Here is a 17477-nt window from a genome sequence, read left to right on the forward strand (position 1 = left end):
CAGAGAGTGGGGAAATGTAGTCTGAATCTCCTGTCCCAGCAGCCGCCCCCCCAACCTACTGAAAACACTGAAGTGTCTTGAGTTAAAACAGTCTTCTCACTCACTGGAAGCAGTAAAAACCTCATTTGTAGCTCGTTATCTGGAACGCTGGGCCAGACATGTAATTTCAAAGTTAGTGATTCAACGTTTTGTTTTTGTTGTTTTTTGAACAGAGACAGTCAAAGCTAATTTCAGATGACAAAATTAAAATTATATTGTACAAGATACTGAAACATAGAACATCAGTGCCAATAATTGCAATTAGTTTTTATCAAAACTGCAAAGATGGACTCTGTGAATAATATATTTTCACTGATTTATGGGCCATTCACAGGTTATCATAGCTAATTCAAATACTGAATTTAACAATAACATTCTACATAGGAAATCACTGTACTGTGCGCACAATCACACAACACATGTGCCAGTTTAAAGGAGCAGTATGTAAGATTTAGTGGCGTCTAGCATTGAGGTTATAGAATACAACCAAATGAATTCACCTCCCCTCACCCTCCCCTTTCAAGCATGTAGGAGAACGTATGGCGGCCGCAAAACGCGTGACAAAGTTTCGCAAGGGCGTCTCATATAAGTTCAAAATGGTATGGAATATAAAACATCTGAAAAGCTAATTTTTTTCCAGCTTGGTCCAGGTATAATAAGTGCCAAATTTGATGCTGATTGCTCAAAATTTGTGGGAGGAGTAGCCAAAAAAAAAAAAACAGAGTTGGACAAAATTCAAAATGGCAGAAAATCTATCTAGGTGCAAATGGGTGTGGCTTATATGGATAGATTCATCTTGACCCACAGAATCCAGTAAAAAAAATGTTTGTGAGACTTACGATTCAAAAGTTATAGGCCAAAACGTAAAGTTTATTGTTATAGTGACCCATCGTTATAACTTTTTCGTTGTTTGTTTTTTGTTTTTTTTGTCTGAGTAGTGGCTGAGATTTCCCACCTATCTTTCAAGTTTGGGAACTGTAGCTTTTATGGTTTCTGAGACCCAGATACTTTTAGGGCACAAGAAGGAGAAGAAGAAGAAAAATATTCGTAACAGATACAATAGTAATAATAATTTAGAAATCTTTCTGGAGGGACATGTATTGTTGTGTTCTTTCATGAGGTATGATATATGTAAAGCAACTACTAGGTCCATCTGCCTGTCTTTCCTGCGTTTCTATTTCTACCCTTCGTCCTCCCCAATCCCCCCACATCCTTCTCAAGCATTTTCTATCCATGTTGTGACTCTATTTTTTTATAGCCCCGAGTGCTGTGTTCAGAAATGTGATGCTTTGTTAGAAATTCCAAGGCTATGGAGAGCAGGTGCAGGGCCATTGTGACAAGCGCAATTTATCGGCTGCTCCCAAGCAAGGGAACACATTCAATAATGTGCTGGGAAGATTAATCCATCCCCCACACAGGGCTGGGCTCACAGGGTGCGGCGACAGAGGTAATTTACACATGCAGGTAGCCCAACTCAGCAGTTAAGGCCTTTGGAGTTGTAAAATACCTGTATGTTAGCAGTTCCAATCCATTTAATTACACTTTAAACTTTCCAGTCCGACACTGTCATAAATTAAGACTACAAGGCTGTCACACAGACCATACATTATGACTTTCGGCACATTTTTTAAAAACATTATTTGTTCTCGGACATTCCACAGATGACTCCCCAAACGTGCTCTTTCTGTACACTGTGTCTCAGCATAGTTCATTAATATGAGATATGTGTTTGTGAGTGTGTATGAACAAAGGCCAGTAAAGACAGATGACTTTGCAAGTGAGTATCAGGATAGTGGGGAAGTTTCACCATACCTGCACTTTATCCAGATATAAATGAAAAACAGCTCAACCACATCATATTGCATAAGTCTGAGGGTAAACCACAAGAGTCTTTCTTGCTGAAGTCAACAGTAACAGTTTCTTTTTTTTCCATGGAAAGAAAGGATATGGGAGGGTAGATCATTGACAGGCAGAGAGAGCAGCAGGCAGTTAGACAGACATGATGTACAGCCCTGTATAATCAGCTCTCAGCCCCATTAATCTAGGCAGACTGCAACACTTGATGAGACTGTGATGCATTTGGTGAAAGGTCCCTCCCTCAGATGTCATTTTGAAGAACAGTGTCAGTGCTACCGCCAAAGCTGGAGCCCAGTCATGCAGCCACACCCCCTTACCACAACATGATCACGCTCAGAGGACAAACACCCTAACACTCCGAGGACATCTGGAGTCTTCCCACTCAGGCAGCACAGCTAAATTTATAACCATACAGGTGAGCACAAAGAAAAAAACTCACAGGCCTAGTCAGCATCACCTGGTGCAAGCACAGGCACTGGGTCTAATTTCAAAAATCAAACAAATCTCCTTAATGATCATCTCCCCTCCCCAAGGGCAGGCAGTGATATGCCTAAATCCTGAGTCCACAGCTATTATGACCACAGGATCACAATGAGAGAATGCAATCTCTCAAGGGGGAAAGGGCATTACATAAGAGTACACAATGCAGGGGTCATGTTGTAGGATGACAAGGTTCCCCAGACTTTTTCCCTCAAGGCAGGTTAAACTACAAACAGTTGCATGTTCCATTACAGCTTTAAAGGTCCAGTGTGTAGAATTTTGTGGCATCAAGTGGAACGGACTTGGCAGAAATGGAATATAATAGTGTTTCTCCTGCATTGACTGCTTTGGGGCGGTGGGACTGATCAAAACTCGGAAGACACTCCAGACATTTTTCCATTCTCTGTTTACGAGTGGTTGAGATTGACACTAAAATAAGAACAGCTGGTCCACCTTAAAGGTCAGTCCACCTTAAGTGAGCCTGGTCAGGTTCTTACATTGTTGCTAACTTTGGGGCTAACCCCCCTCAATAGATGAGTCTTTTCTTGGTCTTGAGAAGCTGCGGCATTTATTAACTGATTTACTGCTAACCTTATCCTCTGCTCCGCTCACATTTACCATCACTTTTCTGCAACCCGCTCACCTACATACTCAATACACACACATTACACACTGCCCTATTCCTTAACGGAGCTACTATACTCTTATAACAGGACCTTTCATGTAGATGTCCTTTGAAGAATGAGGAGAGGGAATATGACTCAAAACAATTCCACGGTGACGTAGGGTATTATCATGCTTGCACAGCGTGTGAGTGAAAATCATGAGTAGCCCATTGATGTTAATGATCATGTGAAATTTTTTCAGTGGTGCTCATGACTTTGCAGCAATGGTGTGCCACTGCAGAATAAATATAGGGGAAACACTGTAATATTCAAGTATGCTTTAATTAGTATATAATCACATGAAAATAAGAATTGTTGTTTTTGTTACCTTAGAATGAGCCTTTTATATCTACATAGGGAGCCGGTTCCTTCTATGGAGGCCGCCATGTTGCACCGCCATGTTTCTACATCAGCCCAGAATGGACAAACCAAACACTGGCTCTAGAGAGGGCTTTTCACATTTTTGCGAGTTTCGTGGCCAATGTAGGTTCTCCTATATATTTGGAAGGGGAGCGTGAGAGGAGGGGTATTCAGTTGGTTGCAATCTGCAACCTCACCGCTGGATGCCACTAAATCTTTCATACCAGTCCTTTAAGTGTTTATTTCTGTAATGAAATGACAAAAATGAATTCAAATGCAATTTTTTTGTTACACTCTATGAAAAGAATTTAAAGGGCACAACCTCATAATACAAATTTAGTGTCACATTTACATAATTTTTCTCTTGCAAAATGGAAGACATGTTATTATCGCAGCAATTTTAGTTGGAAAAGAGGTGCTGCTTGTGGGACGCATAAAGCCAGATAGTTAGACTTAATGGGCCTTGCTGTGTGCAGGGAATCAGAGGCTGTGACTGTGACATAGTCCACTGGGACATCACTCCCCTTATTCTGTGCTAGGCGGTAGATGTGCCATAGCTTTTATAGCCTTCTGTAATATTTCACGACCCTATACATTGGTAAATCAGAGCGAAGCAGATGAAAAGCACAGCAGCAACAGCCATAGTCTTCTAAAATAAACACTGCCACAAAAACCCTTCCAGCATGATGTCTTTTGGCTCAGTGACATTAAGGACATCAAAATAAGCAAGTGCAACCAGGCATCCTAAATGAACTCCCTAAATGGTGGTTTTCATAAGATGGCTTTCTGAAGTCATTTGTGTTGTAATGGAGCAGCAGCACCCTGCTGTGTTGTGGGCTTTTTTCAATTGACTAAAACAACCATGTTTGGGTTAAAGAATCTTAGATGACTTACTCCACACTTTCATTAACAAAGGAGACACTGCAGCCCCATAGGTCTGGAAAACACAAAAATCAACCCAATCTGAACAATTATGCAGTCTGCATTTAAATATACACAATAAATTTAAGCTTTAAAAATATGAAGTTAAATCTCAAAAGCCCCCTATGAAACAGACAAAAATGAAAACAGAGCTAATGTGTATACAAAAGGTATGACAAAACAGATTTAATCAATGAAGGAATGTTATAGGCTTTGTCACTGCAGTAATTATCAATTAATTAAAGCCTATATCCTTTTAACACTTAACTGTTCCCATCTGGAAAAGAAGGTTGAATTACTGCTTTGAAACAAAGCAATACTGCCATCTAGTGTGGTAGGAAATTTTGAAATAGCAAGAAAAAAGAAAAAAAAAAAAGTTGAGATGTTTCTGCCACCTGGTTTTCTTTCAGATGTTGATCCTATGTCTTGGGGAAGATCACCATGCATGCTACAGTGTAATGCCTTTATGACAGCTCTTTGTCTACCTCTGAATAAAATATGAGTACATTTATGTTAATAACATGTGTAGGATTAACAATTTTATAGTGCTTGTTTGCTTAAAAGCCATTATAATCAATTTATATTAACAATAGATCACATGACTACTTGTAGGCTATGTTTAAAGTCTATGTTCATTCCCACAGCCCTCATCAGCATCGTTTTAGGGCACAGCAGGCAGCTGTTTTCAGAAGAAAAACAAACAAAAAAAAGCTCTCCTCCCGCACACTACCTGCCCAGCATCAAACAGCAGACAGTCAAAGTTAGTGACTATCTGGTAAACACAGTGGAGCATTTAGCAGCTAAAGATCCAGTTATTTGCCTCAGCAGTTTGTGGAGATCTGGAGAGTGAGTATTGGACTTACATTCAGCAGGTGGACAGAAACATGACTCCAACTGAATGCTAACATTGCTCTGTATCTGCTGGATGTCTAAATACTGCTAACACGTTAATCACATCATCTTAAAAGGGGATAATATGTCAGTGTAGTGTTTACATAAAGACAAAAATACAATTTTGTATTATATAATAACAAAGGTCAAATGTAACAAATCAACCTATCTTCATAAAAAAACATTTACATTTGTAGAAGCACTGAGATATATGATAAACAAATAGAGGTCAGGTGTGCAATTTTCTGTAACTCATAAGATTTTGTATTTTCTACTGTCATAATCTGCCCAAGATTGTGCTGCCTACAGATCCTGCCAAATAAACCAGCACTCACTTTATTACAGATTCTTGTCTCAACAAGGCTATGGTTCAGTTTCCTCTGTGCCACCACACTTCCACTTTGAATGTCTGCAATGTTGTCTCAAGGTTTTGAACGTGGGCTCCAGTGTCAGGTTCAACTAAATGCCTGCAGTGACAAACTGTATGATAATCGTATCTTGCCTCTGTCTGAGCCCTCCGGTATGTTTGCTGCTTATCAGTAAATCTTTACTTTACTTGAAGTGAGCTGTCAGGAAAGTGTTACTGCAAGCCATAACCACACTTTTCTTCCATTATAGTGACAGAAAGCAACATGATGTTCATAACACCTTAAATACAAAATGGGTACTATGATTGTGAACAAGAATTGCACTTATAATACCTCATGGCTGTTCTTACATAACATAATGCATGAGAAAGGTTTGTAGCAAGTCCTGTGATGCTTTATTAAGATAGAGTTTGTTTATGGGCTTCATAGAAAGTGACAGAGTTTACTATTAGTTCAACACAAAATAGAGCAAGACAAATCAAACAGTACTTACAGAAGAAGTTGAAAAAACATGACTAGTGTAATGAGTCTCTCAATGTCCCTACTCGTAGGTTTGGGCACTTTTCATTGTGTAAATGTAAAACACTACACCTAATATAATCAGCTTGGCTGTCAAACTGTACTTTCCCACACTAGACTTAAATACATTAGTGTCTTCATTGCCAGGTCATTCCGTTACTCACAGATTCAATATCCATTTATTCTTTGTAATAAAAAAATCAATCTGTAAGGTGGTTGGCAGGCTTCCACAGCTGCTGATGAGGCAGAGTTGGCTTTTGGCACATTACAAGCAGCTGAAGTGCCGCCAGTACTGTACCCAGGGTTGTCCAATGTGTCTGAGAAATTACTTGTATATCATTCACATTGATTCTTAAAACAAACAAATGTACAAGAGTTGTATGACAGTTAAATGTGATGCCAGGAGCTCGACAGTACACTTTTTATTTTAGGCATTTATATGGTGCTCTTGGCCAGTGCAATTATGAGTGAATGAAGCAATATGATGAGCTCATATTAGTAGACCACAAAGATTTGCATCAGCAAATAGTATGAAGTGCAAAGCTTGAGAGTATATTGTGCTGACTATAAATTGTCAGTCCACAGAGTGATGACTTAAATAAAAATAAGTTGGTGATGTGTTAACTTTTACCGGGGGGGGGGGCGGCCCAATGAGAGCATCCCCCTGGCCCCACACCATCAACCAACACAAACACCTCCAAAAGGACATTGTTGCAGGATGCCTTAACCATAACTATGACATTTCAAATTCTACAATTCTACTTTATCCAATACCATCTAAATTCCTTGAATATATAGCCAGTTAAAGTTAGTTAATGTCAGAAGAACTCATTTCAGAAAAAACTTGAACATTACTGAAAATAAACATGAAATATTTGCACCTGTGAAATAACCAGTGAAGGGAGTGGAATCTATGAAAAAAGAACAAGTTTCTGTTCTCTGTGAAAACCATTACATGAGCACAATATTAGAGTCTGACTCCAATTTTCACTATCACTTCAATCATTTAGCTCCTCATAAGAGACTCCATATTGGCTCATAGTCGTGTTTTTGCTGTTTGTTTTCATGTGCTCTTGCCTGGAGGTTGCTAGCCAAGATGTGGTTTTTCTGAAGCCAAGACTTTACATAATATCTAGGGGAAAAATGTTTCACAGGAGGACTAACATTTAATGAAAATCAAAACTGATAAGCTTTTGAGTTTCAGGGTAGTCCTCATTCCTCTTAAAATATTCATTTAGCTGAAGCCACATTCGCATTCTGCAGTAGAGACGACAAGTGTGTTGACTGCTTGTAGCAGAGGCTTTAACTCCTTTGGAGGCCTGCTATTCTCACCACTGGCCTTCACTGTGCCAATGTATGCCCTCATGCTTCTCTGTGCCTCTTGACTCTCAAGCTTGAAGAAAGTGCAGAGCTCCAGTACTTCTGCTTCAGCATATCTCACCCCACACTCCTCTGGCCAACTGGAGGGCTGCAGGGTTTTGATATTGGCGAGGAACTGCTGATGTCTCTGTCATGCAGCTTTGTCTGGTAGACACCCAATTCTTCACTCAAGACTTCCAGTCAGGATATTAGAAGACAACCCCTAGTTAATTGCACGGTCATGTCTCACATTTGTTTGTTCTAGTTCAACTGCTTTGAAGATGTTTAACTCCGCTGCCTGCTGTGCCACTTGTCTTCAGACCCAAGGAGGCAGGCATGGTTTTCAGTACTCGATTCTGTCCACTGAGTGACGCATCTTCCCTGTGAAGTGTCATACTTCTATCTTGCAGGGAGAGGGGGAAATCATACAGTTCTTCCAAGGCATCAAACTTGAGTCCTAGGTTGAGCACAAAGGCTGGACTACAGAGCCGATGACATAAACCACAGAACATGACCCTTTCTGTAGAGCTTCGGTTTGATGTTTTGGTTCAGACGCTTCTGAAAAGTGCTTGTATAGGGCAGGGTACTGTTGACAGACAGCTTTTACAGCTCTGTAGCTAAAAGCTACCCATCTTGTGCTCAAAATTTGCCCTATGTCTTGACACTGCAGTGAAAGTGTCTCACAACAAGCAGCCAACTCTCTTCAGTTTTTAGCAGAAGCATAATAGAGGCTATACAGTTTTTTTAGAAAAAGACAGAAATTGATTGAGACCTGCAGCCTCCTCAACAGCATCTCCTACGCTCAACCCCAAGCGGTGGTTCATACAGTGCAAGATGAAAATGCCGGGAAACTGGTTGACCACTCTGGTCGCCACACCTGAGACACCAACAAATGAGCTGCTCCTTTCAAATGTCTTCTGTAACGCTATGGTGAGATGGGTCCTTTTTGATGCCATTCTGGCCACAAATTCACAAAGCTGGCGATGCTGCTTGCATTCCTGTGTGCCTCTGACCTTCTCCCATCTTCCCACCATTTTCCCCTTTCTCCTCTATCCACACACCTAGGAGGAGAGAGGGAGGGGGGAGGAGGGCTTGCATGTGCCTTTTTTATTCGGAGGGTAGCCTATTTTTTGTCCCCTATACTATTTTTAGGGGCATTTGCTAAGCTCTGAAATAATATATAATTGTTAGATTATATTGTCAAATAAATACTCAATTTTTGCTTTATTTGAAAAATAACAAGTGAGAACAGCAAAAAAAGAGTTTACGAGCGTTCAAGGGCACTTTTGCTCCAAGCTCATATTTACACAGGTGTACACCGCAGACATTTTAACCTGTCACTATCTCAGTTCATTCTGCCGATTATGCTCTTGCCAACACAGTTTGCTCCTGCAGCTCCCGCGTCCACCCCAACCTCCTCCCTATGTGTTATTTCATATTGTTGATTTTAACTAAGGTTTACTTTATTTATTTGTTTAGTTTATTGGAGGAATTCGCTCTGTAAGCAGAATTGTTGTTGCTGCTCAGGTTATTTGAGAGCACCCTCAAACAACAGAGCCTTTTCCACTAAATATAACTGTATAAACATTTGCTATAAATGGTCAATTCCTTCACATAAGGGTCTCTGACAGAAATAGCAGTACTGATTTCTCGTTAGTATTACGGTTCTGACCAATCAGGAACCAATACCAATTTAAGACCATCCCTAAACAGAATACTGGGCAACAAAGCCAGTATAATTAGGAAAACAGCCAACTAAGGACCACAAGAGGACAGTGTAAATATTTGAGAGCCTGACTGGATTGTAACAACCATTATTCTTGCAGTTTATATCAAAATAAAAACCTCACATAACATTTTGAAAACATTATTGTGATGTGATATAATGCATTTCTTTCTAAGCTCACACTGACACAACAACTATATGAACTTATTTATCTCTGCCACGAATGTGACTTGTCATTATTCGCATCTGGCATGGCAAACTGCAAGCATACGGGAAAAGCTAACTCTCCTGCCTGTGTCTCTGCAGCAGATACTGTAGTTCACCTTGACAAGAATGCCATATCCTCAGCAGAAGGCACAGAAGCATGGGAAGCAGAAAAGCTAATAACCAGATGTCAGCCACGAAGAAAATCTTTATCTTTTACACAAACCACAGTGCAGTAAGAACCTTCTAAGCGTATGACTAGATTAAATTTGACATTAAATTCGACAGTAAATGCAACTAGTGGTATTTTAAGTGTAAGCAACTTTCATTTCATTGTATATTGATAACTCCTTCTTGTAATACTGTATGTACAGTGTAACCTCTAACACTAACAGCAAACTCCTGACCACATTTGCTGAGTTATTCAGTTTTAATAAGTTATACTATGCAATGAACCTGTCTCTTGTTAGAGTGAATTTATGTACACTTCTCTGCAAGGTCACTGAGGTCAGTTTAAATACCCAGGGATGCTACAGGAAGATTCAAGACAAATTCATAACTAATCATGAAAATAACTGGCAGATTAATCACTGGTTGCAACACAACCAACTAATAAATGAATCAACAAAACGAACTAGTATAAACACATAAAAGTAAACACACAAGTGTGCCAAAGGACTGCACAATTTGAACTTATTGATGGTATGATTAATCCCAGAGAGTTCCCTGTCCATTTAAGTACTGGAAATGATCAACTTGCAATTCCTAAAATTGGAAAATATGAAGTTGATTTTTTCTGCTGAATGCTTGCTGATCAAAATTACCCTACCGAAATATTCAGTCTACAGAATATCAGTAACAGTATTAATGCCAAGAAAGCTGACTGAGAATAGAGTGGGAGTGGTACCTTGAAAAAGTAGCTGAAAATTTTCAAAACAGAAAAGGGTAACTGTAAACTCATTATTCCAAATGTCAGGTAAATGTTATGTTGATATTTGTTTCTGAAGATGCTTCTAATCTCTTCCTGGTCTGGCACTTGTCCTCTCCTGTCCTCCCACACAATTCACCCTGACATATGCCACAGTTGAGGGCCATTAATCAGAGCTCATTTTATAAGGGCTGGATACACAACTCCCAATTCTTGTGCATTAACCTTGTTGCTGCCCCTTACCACCCCTGAAAGTTGGCACTTTTGTGCTGCATGTGTGTTTCTGTGTGTGTGTGTGTGTGTGTGTGTGTGTGTGTGTGCAAGCGTGCATGTATTTTGAGCCCTTGTCACTTGTTAGTGTAGCAATTCCTGCCATGCTATAAATAAACCAGTCACAGGAAGGGATGGAAGCCAGTGGAGTGCTTTGACAGCAGAGGGCATAGCGGCCTTGTCTCCCTTGGATATGAGGATTAAATCTGGTCTACAAACTGATAGCTTACTATGTACCTCATATACTGTAACTGTACACATTATACACCTGGATACAAACATCTATTAACTATTTGACTCAGTCCTGGTTGTTAAATATTCACTTATAAGTCTCATTCTGTATTATATTTTTGCTGTTTCACAAACAATGCATAGGCTAAAAGGTATAATAAACATAATTGTTTTCTTGATGTTTATAGCACAGGAGCAATGAAGTACCCTATGGTCCTACAATATTTAGTGTGTTTGTCTGACTGTCTATCAAACATTACATACCATTTGAACAGAAAAACACAAACTTGTGTTTCGTTGATCAACAAATTCCACTGAATTTGACTGTAAACTTTCACTGTGAACTGAATCAGACTGTAACCCTAAATTACAGTCCCAAGACCAACATTCACTAAAAATCTGTACACCGACACATTATTCTAGCTTCACCATAGTGACTCAGGATAACAAAAAAATGACTTTATGGGACTTTATGTGTAGTTATGTGGGGAAAATGGCCCTATGTACTCTTACTGTTTTTCAGTTGTGTCAAGAAGAAAAACAGAAAACTATAGAAAACATCAGATTCTTACCCTGGCCCTGGGCATGCAGTAAGCAACCACAGAGAATTAGAAGGAGCTGGAAGGTGGGAGACAGTACACCCACTGGGAGAGCCCTGCAACACACGCTGCTCCTGCTCCTTGTGGACATGGCACCATGGGTTACTGAGGGAAAAGATGAAGATTATTAAGATAGTGAGAGGCTTTTTCCCATTTTACTCACACATTTCTTGATATAGTTGGTGAAAAGGCTCATTAAACACATGATGTGAAAAAAAAATATGAGACTTCTGGGCTCATGAGGCCAGGCAGAGAGAAGATTAATTGTCAGGCAGACATTAAATTCACCAAATGTTCAGCACTAAATATTAGTCTCCGGCCAAAGTATCACAGCCATTAATACAAAAAGCATTCACAAACCAACAATTTATGAAATTATAATAACACATGGTAAACACACTTTCAAGAAGAACATTTATTGTATTTCCATTACTGTACATTTACTGAAGTAGTATTTCTTCATGACCAGTCTAAGTAAAATATTGGTATTCAAGCAAATAAACAGACACAATGTGCAGACAAGTATGTCTTAAAATAATATTCACATGCCTATATGTACATTGAAAGAGTTTTTGTTTGCTGTATGTGTTCCTCCTGTCCATACCAGCTATACCATGCCTTAAAAGATTTGATTTCAATGTACATACATGACAGGGGACAAAATCTACAGTTTAGCTTGAGCTAGAATGAGGAAATTTTGTACTCAACAGACTTTAACTTTGGAAGCTCCCGACTGGATGCAACTAATTAAGACTGCTGAAGCCTGCCTCATTATAGCTTCAGCTGAATTTTAGAAGTCATTTTTACACTGAAATTGCTTTAAGAAGGGATGTCTTAGGGGCTGGTATGGACATGAGGAACAATTACAGCAACTAATGACCCTGCAAATGTACTGTACATATGGGCATCTGAATAATGTATTAAGATAGACTTGAAAAATGTGAATCTATCCTTTAGAGTACAATCATGAAATTAGATTAGCCCCAGTAACAAAATGTTTAAAGGGGACATATCATGCTTTTGTGATTTTCTGTTATTTTTATAATGCTATGATGTCAGATATCTATGTTAAACATGGTTATAGTTCAAAAACGTGAGATGTATGTTTTTTTCTACCTTGCTGAAGAGCGGAAGTTGGCTCACTGCGCATGCATAGCCTTTGTTGCTGAGGTTGTTGCTAAGGTTTTTCCATGTGTTTTTTGCATTGCGCACTGTTATATTTGGGATTTCGGCTTGAACATGTATGGATGTATTTGAGAAGTTGTTTATTTAGATCCCCATTAGATACTGTATTGTAACAGTAGCTACTCTTCTTGGGGTCACCATAAATATTTTTTAACATTGTGTATATATATATATATATATATATATATATATATACACATACATATGTGTGTGTGTCTGTGTGTCTCTCTGTCTGTCTGTCTGTGCATGTGTATGTATATGTATAATGTACATAATATGTCCCCTTTAACACAGATCTAAGTATTTGGGTAAGCATTTAGTCCTCTTGAATGAAACATATATCCTCCACAATTACAGGTGGGTCTTACATAATGACACAGAGCTTTTTTCAGTGAAGTCATGCATAAAATTATGGTCCATCAAAACATGCTAGCAGGACAGATACTGTACCTTTAAAAACATCAGGCTATAATATCACTACTGCTGTCTTCAGTAAGAAAACAATTGACATTAAATGCAGACAAAGCTCCATCTTGTCACTTTAATAAGTAATGCAAACTACATGGCAAAGTTTACTAAGTGCTATCATTCACCCTGACATTTTACAACAAGCTTCCAGAGGAAGAATGAAGTCAATTTGGCCTACACTTTTTACGCAGTAATTTATATTCACATCTTGACACCCAAGAAAGAGATGCACCACTTCATCATTGGACAAGAAAATAAAACCAATTTGCTCTGCTTCCAAATACAAAACAGCATTATGCAAACAACAGGCATTACATTTGATCACCAGCCATTACATCCCACCCAGGAAAGCCATCTCTACGGTGTAGCAGCATACTATTTTTGCCAGCCTTGCTCAGAATTCTACTTGAATAAGAACTCTGAACAAAAAAGGGACAAATTTAAGTTTGTTTGTTTTACTTTAGAGGGTCTTTTTTTCATTTAGCCAATCTAAGTGAATCATGTGAAAAGTAAATTTTGTTGTATTTTTTTGGAATAAATATATTCTGTCTATTTTCACAAGCAGTATTTGTGTCTTACTTATCATCCTCCTTACAGCGCCAAGACTTAAGATACTGGTGTATAACTATTTAATTGGCTATAACTTAATTTACTAAAACAAGTAGTTACATGACTAATAGTAAAAGTGGTAGCAGTGGGCAAAAATGACCAATAATAATAGCAGCAGCAGTGGGCGTCAAGCTGGACCACAGGGACAGCGGGCAGTGCGCAGCCAAAGGTGTCCTGCGAGACGATCAATAGAGTACAATTATTATTAGACACTGCATTCTAAACATCTAAGTCCCTGAAAAATTGTGATTGAATCTGGTTGTTGTACTTTCTTACACTTTACCTAAGCTTGACAGAAAACCAGGGGGAAAAGTAGGTTGAGGAGCTCAAACTAAGCCAGGCAATTTCTGTATTTTCTGCAATCAACAATGCGACAAGCAAGCTCACTTCATTGTTCAGTGACTGGCCAAGTGGGTGGAGAAGCTCTCTTTTTTATTCTTTACAAAACAATTTCTGAAACTTTTTATGTACACCGTGTACAGCCGAGTGCAACACTTTGAATGCCTTCCAGGAGAGACTGTCTGAAAGTGTGCACCATTATCTCCATATTTAGATGATTCTCACGGTTCCTCCAAGGTTTTCACCCTGCCTTCGAGTGTGTTTGCTCCGAACAGCTATAAACACTTTTGCCCTCCATCATAGTCAGGTACGGCGCACAATCTAGTTCTTTTCAAAACATACCACCACCTTGAATCAAATGCTTTGTCCAATATTCACACTATATTCTAACACTATAGAGTAGAGACCATACTAATCTTCACAATATACTGTATTTGCAGTTTGTGAGAACTTATTGTATTTTGCATTTTACAGTTTTGTACAAAACAGAACTTATGTCAATTAAATTGTCTTTGGAGCATGACTGCTAATTCAAATACAGAAAAGAGAAATCTTTTTTTTTCCCCTGAAGATTTTATAATTTTTTTGTTTGTTCGAAAACGGATCCCCTTAATTTAGTTAGTAAACGACTGTGATCAAGATGTGTACTCAGACATTTTACAGTTAAAAAGAAAACTTGTCAATGCCCTCTTGTTGACAAACTATGTAAACTAATAGTGATGCTATTTCTAAATTTCTTCAAACACATCATCAATACTTCTGCACTGCAATTAATGGACATATACAAATACGTCCCAAACCCAAAATGACAACTTCATGAATGTAAATTGAAGGTATGCTTAATTCATCACAACAGTGACCTGGGAGGCTATTTGGGGCTCTACCGGGCACTACAACGAAGTCAGCACCTCTAATGTCAATAAAGTTTTTTTTCAAAAGACATTATGAGTGTAATGAAATATAGCATATGCTTTGTTTGGCTGAAAAATGGTTCACAACATGAACTAAATATCATATCTGGTTCCCAAAGCAGAGGTTTCAGTGATCTCTCTCACTCCAAGATAATTCATCCCACAAACAACCTGCATTCAGATACAATATGCAGCACATTTTCAGCTACTGCAGCTGTGATTGCCTGAGTGGTTTACAGTTAGTGCCAATGTACCAAAAACAGCCAGTGGACAAATTTCACAACTAAGTGCAAAGACCCATGACAACAAGGACAAACTTCATGTGGGATAGCTCAGACTGTCTGACAGTTTATTTCTTAATTTAAGAGTCTGCTCTTGACATTTTGCTCCAAAAACAATATTACTAAGTATTGAATGCTTAATGAGAATGAGAATGTCTTAAGTGGAATAAAAAGAAATGTTCTGCTGTCAATAGTTTGTTTTGTTTGTTTAATATATCGTCAATACATAGAATTGTGATGATTTTGCTACACTTCTGGTGACACTGTACAACCATCAAGAAAATTCATGTTTGAGGTCATACCTTTTACATAATCTTTCTCAAGTCACTTACTGCATATCTATTCCCTACTAACATTTAAAAAATTTAAGACATTTACAGAAAGTGCGTTGCTTGAGATTTAAGCCCGAAGGGCAAACATATATGGTTTTACCCCAGAGATCTTCTACTGCTAGCAATTTATGAGCTACAGAGTCAGGGCAGAATGTTAGCCAGAACTGAAACCCAGTCAGCCGTGCAGCAAACAAAATTAACATTCAGAAGAAAAACATTTCTTCATGTCATTCATACAGGGATTAAAGCAAGAAAACTGAGCCTGAAAAGTTGTACAGGAGGAAATGTGTAAAATGTATTGAATTAAGTATTATGTGAATTTAAAACTGCTCTGAACTTTAAGTGCTGTACACATGTATTGATTAAATCTAAACATAACAGTATGATTTTAAACAAACAGTGCATTCCTTTAACTATCTTTTGAAATATGTTGTAAAAATATTGAGTCTAAATAGTAGAAAAAAAGGATAGTTTAAGATATACTGCAAGTCTTCAGTACTGCAGTGAAATGCTATAAATTTTTCTTATTACATACCATAAAGAGAACTTATATTTCAGTCCTACAGATGACTACATAACAACCCAGCCCCCAAAACACACACACAGTACCTGCATCTGCACATCCACGCTGTGTTCCTGCTGAATATCCCACGAACAAGTGCAGCTCCCACCGCTGCCTGAGTCAGTTTCTTCTCTTTGCTTCTGCTGTACTCTCACAACTGGCACTGTGGCAGAGCTCTCTTCCCTTTCACCAGCCAACTACCCCATATGCAAAGACAGAGGGAGGGAAAAAGCGAGAGAAAAGAAAAAAAAGAAAAGGAGAGGAAAACCGATGGATGGGAATGAGAAGAAAAGGAAAAGAGAGACAGATTGCTTTGATAATGTAGATTGTCAGGGGCTGCATTGTTGGTAAGCCAATGTACACAGAGTAAAAATCACAGAGTTAAACTAATTTGATTTTTACATTCCCTCTGTGCTGCTGTTTCCTTTTCTATTCATTTGTTCGCATTTCAGCTTTTGAGCTCCAAATCACAAGCCTGGCTGCTGTGCACTCAAATCACAATCTATGCAGCATCTCATGAAGCACTCATTGAGATGTTGGACCCTTTAGCCTCTCAGTGCACAGTAATACAGGACATTTGAAATTCACAATAAGATGCAGGAAAATGGGAAATGGGGACAACAGGGTACTCACTAGATGAGAGGTGGACAGATGTCACATGCCACTGTGTTAACATGATTTAAAAACAATAAAACCAAAACGGTGATGATAATGTGAGAGAACAAATAATCAATTGGGACAATATATCAGGCAATATTGGCATATCACAGATTAATCAAGTCATGTGTCTGCAGATAAGTGAGAGATAAGTAAGAGATGATGATACAGAAATGCCAAAGGTCTGTTTGATATGTTATAGTTTCTCTATCAGACAGCACTGACAAATTCATTTTTCAACAACAACAAAAAATGTTTGTTTATATCATGTGTTTGTTTTAAAAACATTATTAGAATTACAATTAAATATAAAAAAAAAAATCTACATCTACTGATGTGTTGTACTCATTTTTTTAAACTGATATATTCATATCAGCCTAAAAGTCCAGTATTTGTCAGGCTATACAAACAATTGCTTTTCAAAATACTTAACAATATGCCAATAACTATTCTCAGCAAAGTTAAATTGTGAAGCATTTCCCACCCTGAGAAACTTCTGTCTATGTGCCCTTAAAGTACCAATCTCAAAGATCTCTGTTTCATTCTCTTTGGCGGCACCTATGGTGATAAGAGGTAATTGCAGGTGTGTTTTTGGACCTCACCTCCCAGAGATACAAACAGTGGAGCCACACAGGTGAGTTGAAGAGCAAGTCTGTTGTGTTAGGTCCGCATAGCCGCTCTGGCAGAGCAACCACAGCTGGGTGATGGAAAATGTG

At 38.6% G+C, this 17477-nt stretch overlaps 1 protein-coding gene across 11 annotated transcripts in view; it reads right to left on the reverse strand.

Annotated features, from left to right (window-relative positions):
- The window catches only part of robo2 (roundabout, axon guidance receptor, homolog 2 (Drosophila)), a 343264-nt gene that overhangs the window by 323555 nt on the left and 2232 nt on the right, over window positions 1–17477 (reverse strand). For all 11 annotated transcript variants that reach the window (XM_042413857.1, XM_042413867.1, XM_042413866.1 and 8 more), the window contains 2 exons: window positions 16152–16301; window positions 11391–11522 (listed from right to left, as the gene is read on the reverse strand). In XM_042413857.1, the coding sequence (XP_042269791.1) occupies window positions 11391–11508 (118 nt within the window). In that variant the 5' untranslated portion in view covers window positions 11509–11522; window positions 16152–16301. The remainder of the gene's footprint in view (window positions 1–11390; window positions 11523–16151; window positions 16302–17477) is intronic.

This window comes from Thunnus maccoyii, chromosome 6 (assembly GCF_910596095.1).
Source record: "Thunnus maccoyii chromosome 6, fThuMac1.1, whole genome shotgun sequence".
In the NCBI taxonomy this organism is placed as follows: Eukaryota; Metazoa; Chordata; class Actinopteri; order Scombriformes; family Scombridae; genus Thunnus; species Thunnus maccoyii.